Here is a 7104-nt window from a genome sequence, read left to right as displayed (position 1 = left end):
CTGATACCTTTTATTAGATCCATGGGGGCAAAATATAACATTAAAAAAAAGGCACAAAGACAAGCCTTAAGGCATGAAAGCCCTTCCTGGGGCCTGCAAGAGGAGCTGAAGTGGGAACTGGTGTGGCAACACTTTCACATCTGTGTTGCAACAGGGATGGAGAATTGGGCCTGTTGCCAGAGAAGGGGCAAGTGTGGACACTTAAACCCCATCACCGTAGCGGGTACAGGTTAAAAAACATGTCATCACTGCAGTAGTTGAGACCCTCCTTGTGTCCCTCAGCTCTGCCTCTTTCTCTTCCCCTTGGAGGCACCAAGAACTGCTGGTGGGACTGTGCCCCACTTGCCATGGGGCAGGGACCACCCTGAGGCATGGGGTAGGGTGGCAGAGAGAGACAGCTGCCACTGTAAGCCAGCAGGGATTTCTCCCCACAGGATCCACCTCCCAGAGGACCAGCATTAGGGCTGGAGGGCTCGTGGCCACCTTTGGCCACAGGCAGGGTGTGCTGGGTGCTGGGGTGGGTGCAGTGCTGGGGGGAAAGGGCTGTGAAGGGAACAGCAGAGACACTCTCAGCACTTGGGATCTTCCTGAGGGATGGACTTTGGCTCCAGGTCAGCTCCTCTGCATAGCCCCCACCCTCCCCAGCTGCCCTTGGGTATGGTGGTTGCCCAGAGCTGCTCAGTGTCAGCTCCTGGGAGCTCTTGCTTAAACATCCCCTGGAATGAGCAGGTAGCACATAGGCATCCACCTTGGAAAGAAGCAAAGGCAAAGCCTCCGGTGTTGGCACTGCACCTGTCAGAGACTTGGGAAAGCAAGGCATGGGTTAGTAAAACTCAAATGAAACAGGTGATGAAACAGAGTCTCCTCATAGGGGAGTTTCCATGAGCTTTAGGGGCAAACCAAACAGCTCCCAGCTCATGGCTCTGGGTTTGCTTCACCACTTTTTGCCCAAGGCCTGTTTTACACTGGAAGAGTTGTTTAGGCCTTGGGATCCACTCTCAGGATATACTGAAGAACAGCCTAAAGATGAAATTATGCTAATACATTTGAGACCACAGAAAAGCTGTTTCAAACTGGTTGTTTTGCAGTGATCTTTTCATTACAATAATATGTTTCAGCTTTTCAAGACTCTATTTCCAACTGACAAATTTTCCTATCTTTACAGGTTTTTTTTACTCCACCAACAGAATTACCATTCAGGGAGGGATCAACACACAAGAATTATTATTCCTCTGGGTCTTTTGTTCTGGATATTTCACAACGTCTTTAATTGCCCTAATTATTGGATTATAATTATGCAAACTTTTAATTCCTTTCAGAACACTCATTCTGTGCTATCATTTCTGATGAGTACTTGCAGGTCTCTCTTCTTTCTAATTCTGCTTTTTCATCTATTTAATTATAGTGATTTTGCTGATTGCCAGAGCAGCAAAGCTCCTTTCAGCTGTTCTCCACTCACCATAAGAAGAAATTCCAACAATCTGGTGTAGGACCCAACCCACCTTCAGCTAAAGACCTTCCGAGGTGACACAGAAAACATCCTGTGCAACACTTATAGAATCACAGAATTTAAGGGTCAGAATGGACCTTATAGATCACCCAGCCCCAAGCCCTGCCCTGGGCAGGGACACCTCCCACCAGAGCAGGTTGCTCAAGGCTCATCCAACCTGGCTGTGAACACTGCCAGGGTTGGGGCAGCCACAGCCTCCCTGGGCACCCTGGGACAGGGTCTCACCACCAGAACAGGGAAAACCTTTTTTCTCACACCCAACCTAGTCTTCCCTTCCTTCAGTTTGAACCCATTACCCCTTGTCCTGTCACTGCAGTTCCTAACACAGAGTCCCTCTCTGGCTCCCTTTGACCTAAGTAAGACCAGTAGGCACAGATATAAAAGAAAAACAGCCATATGACTCTGTAATATTCCCTAGGTGAGGACTATTTTAGTGTTGGAATCCTAGAATCATCAAGGTTGGAGGAGACCTCTAAGATCATCGAGTCCAACCATTAACCTGTCACTGCTGGAACCCCTAAACCCTAAACCATGAAGTGAAATGATACCAGGGCTGTTTTCCACAGCATCAGCTTGAGATTCTCAGTTGCCTGTGCCTTGCACCATGATGGCACATAGGGACAGAGGCAGGTTCAAAGCCAGGTGTGTACAGTGAAGGGACCCAAACCTGATGCAACCTTGCCCAAAATCCTGTCAGGGAGTGATCCTTGGCACATAGTGTCCTCCTGATCCATGCCAAGGCATTTTGTCTGTGAGCATGAGCTTAGCACTGACCAAATCCACGTCAGGGACCACGTGAATGGTGACAGGGCTGAGCAGAGCCTCCAGCCATGCTTTGTTTGCCAGTGTAGATGTAATCCTCTGCTGTCACCAGGCCCAGAGAGGCTCCAGGCAGGGGCTGCTGGCAGAGGATGGCACTGCTGATGAGAGCAGGATGCTCAGGACAGCTCTGCTGCATCTTGGCCTGATCACAGAGAGGCAGAACCTAGAGATGTATAGACTTGTCCCACCCAGACTCAAGACCCAGATAGACTCCCCCATGCCTTGAACCACAGATGTTTGATCCCAAAATGTCTTTGATCAGTAACAAGAGTTACCTCAATCTCATGGATCCTTTCTAATCTTGTAGAAGATGGAGAAAAAGCTGTCTGTGCTTTTTGGATTGATCTTCTTGCTTCTGCTTCTAGTTTTGTTTCTGGACGTGGATGGTCATGAGATCCTTTGGACTTTAGAAAGTAATTATGGTATGTTAAAGTTAGAAGTGACCTTGTTATTAATCTTAAGGGAGCAGAACTTGCAGCACAGGCCAAACCCACATATATGACCTCATTTAATGCTCTGTGTTTAATCAGATTTATTTAACGTGAGCTCAAACATGTCTCAGATGAAGTTAGATGGGGTAGAAATTCTCTCAAATCATAAAACCAGTGCACCACATTTATGTGTAGACACTTCCCACACTAGAGCACCAGCTGAAGCCACAAGGTCTTCTGCAGCTTGGCTACAGTGTCCCTGCAGTCATTTCCATTCTCCTCACACTACAGACACATTTGTCAGAACATTAATTCCTGTTACTTTCCACAGAGAATTAGTTTTATTTACCCTGCACATAAGTGAAAGTCTTGAAACCAGGAGTCAGCTCAGTGGTGATGGGACTAAGCTGGGACCAGAGCTTCCAGAAATAGTGCCCAGTTTTTAAAGCCTTGCACACACTGTTTTCCAGATCTGTTACATATAATGCACTGATAGAATTTTCCATAGACAGTCCCTTGGGCACAACCATTTCCTGCTCCAAAATAACCTCGTGCTTACACGTGGTGCCCTGGAGAGGGGGTGTAGATAACATGGCATTTCTGACTTTCTGAGGATTTGTTGGTTTCTATGTCCCTGAGGCAAAGTGCTTTGAAACCAAGATGAAATGAAAAGGATACTATGCTAGAAAATCATAGCAGCATAGGCTAATTTAGGTTGGAAGGGACCTCTGGATGCCCAGCTCAACCTCATCCTCAAAACTAACTTCAGACTTAGATCAGGTTGCTTAGAACCTTAGGTCAAGTTTTCTCCTTACAGTCATTTGACCTTGTCATATTCAATTACCATTCTTTGTTGAATCAAGAAAAAAATCCTTAATAAAACTTTGAAAAAAACAGTCTTTAACTTGCATAATCTTGGGTAATTTTATACCAACCTGAAAAAATATGAATTGTCCTTCATGCCTCCAGAAGTTGGTGACTGGGTAACCACCATGGCCTCGGCAGGAAAGGCGTCTCAGGGGTCCATTGCAGTTTGGACAGCATTTCCCTGGAGAAAAGACAGTGGGAAACATTTTCTATACAACATCAGTCAGATGAACACCATGTGATACAATGGTTCATTGGTGCTGGACTGTCCTGTCCAGTTTGGGCTCAGAAATCACACTGAGAAAAACTATGCAAAAAAACCTTCCAAATGTAAGCAAAAAATCAATATAAGCAAACTAATAATCACCTGTTCAGTATTAAATAGAACTGTCCAAAATTATAAGTTTCTTATAATTTTATCATTTATTAACATGGTCAGTTTTAGTTGTTTGTCTCTTGTCAGTGTTTGAAATGTCAAATGTTTTCTTCGGCAGTGTTTGAAATGTCAAATGTTTTCTTTGGAGAATCATAGAGTTATCAAGGTTGGAGGAGATCTCTAAGATTATTGAGTCCAACCATGAACCTGTCACTGCTGGAACCACTAAACCCTAACCCAGATCCTCCAGTGCCACATCAGACACCTCTGAAACACCTCCAGGGATGGTGACTGCACCACCTCCCTGGGCAATCTACCTGACCACTGTTAGGTGCCTGACCACCCTAACAGTGAACCCAAAGGGTATCCTACACTTGGATTTCTTTTCTGTTCTCTTCCTTTATGAGCTGCCACATCACTAACAGCCACGTCCATACTCACTCTGCTGTTTTTGCCTGGCTTTGTCACATATGGCTGGTCTTAGGTAGATCTTCCTCCCATCCAGAGTCAAACAGTCGTTGCTGCAGACCACCACCCCCAGGCAGGATTTCTTTAAGATGCGAGAGTTGTGGTTGTTGGTGTTCCTCATTGCCCAGCTGCTGTGGTGCCTCTGAGCATTTTTATCCTCTGAGCTGTAGATGTGCTTTACATAGGAATCTGGCCATTCTTGAAACCAGTCTATCTGCCTTACATCCTGTGGAGAGACCACAGAAAAACACATTTTAGGCTGGGGAAGAGAAGAGTTTGTGCAAGACCTGCTCCTCTGATGGGTGTCTTCTAACCTGGGTGACTCCAGCTCCCTGGCAGGGGCTGCTGGTTGTCAGGAGGGAGTAGTGGGAGGAAAGGCAGAAAAACCACAGTTTTCTGTGGCTCCCCACAAGCCCCAGAGCACCAGGAGGTTGTTCTTATTCACCCACAGATCCAAGGCTGGGGAAGAGAAGAGTTTGTGCAAGACCTGCTCCTCTGATGGGTGTCTTCTAACCTGGGTGACTCCAGCTCCCTGGCAGGGGCTGCTGGTTGTCAGGAGGGAGTAGTGGGAGGAAAGGCAGAAAAACCACAGTTTTCTGTGGCTCCCCACAAGCCCCAGAGCACCAGGAGGTTGTTCTTATTCACCCACAGATCCAGGCAAAGCCCCAGAGCACCAGGAGGTTGTTCTCATTCACCCACAGGTCCAGCTCAGGGCAGGATCTCCTCAGGAGAGGAAGGTGAGAAGCTTGATGTAAAACAGCAGAGATTTTCCTGCACCTAGCTAACCTCTGTTAGATTTCATGGCAGAGATCCTGCTCTGCCTTTTGGTGTGTTCAAAGCAGTGCTACACTGAACCATTTGGCTTGATTTGGCTCAACTTGTTAGAAAAAGAGCAAAACCAAAATCAGACTGAGACTATGTCCATATCTGTAGGTCCTTAATTCTGGACTTTCCTTCTTTTTGGCCTAACTGCCATGAAAGATTTCTACAATGATTCTTCTGAAGTACAAAATAAAGAAACCTGATATCCTGGTCGGGTTTTATTTTCACCACTATGGACTAAACAACAAAAAAATCCAAACCCAAGGGCAACACCATAAGGATCAATAAAAATCAAACCCAATGAGAATAAAACCCCAAATGCACATCACCTCAATGGGCACAGTCAACACAGTAAGCTGTCAAGCATTTAACATGCTGATGGTTTTGAGGGAAAAAGCCTCATAAGGGATACAAAAGCTTAGCAGAAATCTCCTTTAAATTGCTGATTCCAACCATTGAGAGCCATGACAGCAATAAGAACATCAACTGAGAAGGGAAAAGCAGCCACTGGATAGTTGGGAAGGGTGTCAAGGAAACCTCCAGACTGAAATGCAAGTGAAGGTGACCTTGAGGTGAAGGGTAGGGAAGGACACAGACTGAAATGCAAGTGAAGGTGACCTTGGGGTGAAGAGCAGGGAAGGACACGGCCTGGAACGTGGAGGCTTTGTGCAAACAGCACTGGCACAGTAGGGAATTGCCTGGGATGCAGTCAGAAGACAGGGCTGGGAGGTGAAAGGCAGAGCTGGATGCTGAAGGGCTGCAGGAGGAGGAATTTGGCAGAAATATGCTAAGGTGAGGGACAGGGAGGTGACGTTGGTGGCAGGGTATGTGAGCTTTCAGTAGAGAGCATGGCTGGAATTCTTAGATAAGAGGACTAGAAAAGGACAGAGGGAGTGGAAGATCACTACTCTGCCTCTCAGCTAAACTCTGCAAACATGAAGGAAGCTTTTCCAAGCTGTTGTCTCCCTATGGGAAGACAACTCTCCTGCCTGGAGCCCAATCTGCAGCAAGACTGAGCACCCACAGTTGCAAGGCAGTTGTGGCTGCTGCTCTGCTCCCTTCTCCTAAAGAATGGCCCAGGGCAAAAAGCAAGTCCTGGACATCTCTAATTGAGCACCCACAGCAGGAGGTAACTTTTTTCCCCATTTTCCCTGCACCTCATCCACCACCAGTGAGCTAGAGAACCAATGCATCTGCAGCATTGCTATTTTTCATGCATCAGTAACACATTGAAGGAAAAAATGCATGGAAAGGTCACAATTTGCTCAATATTTTCTAGCTTTCCAACAAAAACCCTGCCCCATACCTCAAGGTGACAAAGGGAATAAAGGCAATGAGGCATAGATGACTGAGAAAGTATTTAAGATCTGCAGTAGAGACTAGAGGTCAGAACTGAATCACTTGTGAGACACAGACACATACCTGGGGAAGTTTGAGGTCATTGATATCCCAGCTGGTCATTTCTCCATGTCTGGCAGCAGAGTCCTCCTGCTCCATAACTGCACTTTTCAGCAGTTTTGAATTCTTTCCCAAAGTTAGCAAGGAAGTCTCTCCTGGCTGCTGTTGAAGTTGCCTGGCTGTCAGTGCTCCCAAGCAGTTTACAACCAGGAAGCTGTTTCCTGAAGCTAAATGATAGAGAGGCTGCTCATTAAAGATAAAAATCAGTGTTCTTCTGCCAGAAAAACTCGTTCCATTAAAAGTTTTGCAAGCCAGCAAGGCAGTGGAAAATATAGCTTAGAGACAGGCTGTGATGTTACAGAGACATCGTTAACAGCAAGAAAATTGTGCCTTTGTCATCTGTTTTGCTT

General features: G+C 46.3%; 1 protein-coding gene across 1 annotated transcript; it reads right to left on the bottom strand.

The window, feature by feature from the left end:
• Positions 1-211: 211 nt before the first annotated feature.
• GCM1 (glial cells missing homolog 1 (Drosophila)) lies at positions 212-6902 on the bottom strand. The gene is made up of 5 exons (XM_009080133.1): positions 6719-6902; positions 4448-4700; positions 3699-3811; positions 2608-2736; positions 212-802 (listed from the first exon to the last, which is right to left on the bottom strand). Exons 1-5 carry the CDS (start codon positions 6791-6793, stop codon positions 212-214), a joined length of 1161 nt encoding a protein of 386 aa, XP_009078381.1. The 5' UTR covers positions 6794-6902.
• Between the last annotated feature and the right edge of the window lie 202 nt (positions 6903-7104).

Source organism: Acanthisitta chloris, unplaced genomic scaffold (genome assembly GCF_000695815.1).
Source record: "Acanthisitta chloris isolate BGI_N310 unplaced genomic scaffold, ASM69581v1 scaffold4148, whole genome shotgun sequence".
Classification (NCBI taxonomy): Eukaryota; Metazoa; Chordata; class Aves; order Passeriformes; family Acanthisittidae; genus Acanthisitta; species Acanthisitta chloris.
Note: the sequence above shows the minus strand (reverse complement) of the source record. Positions and strands in the feature narration are given on the sequence as shown.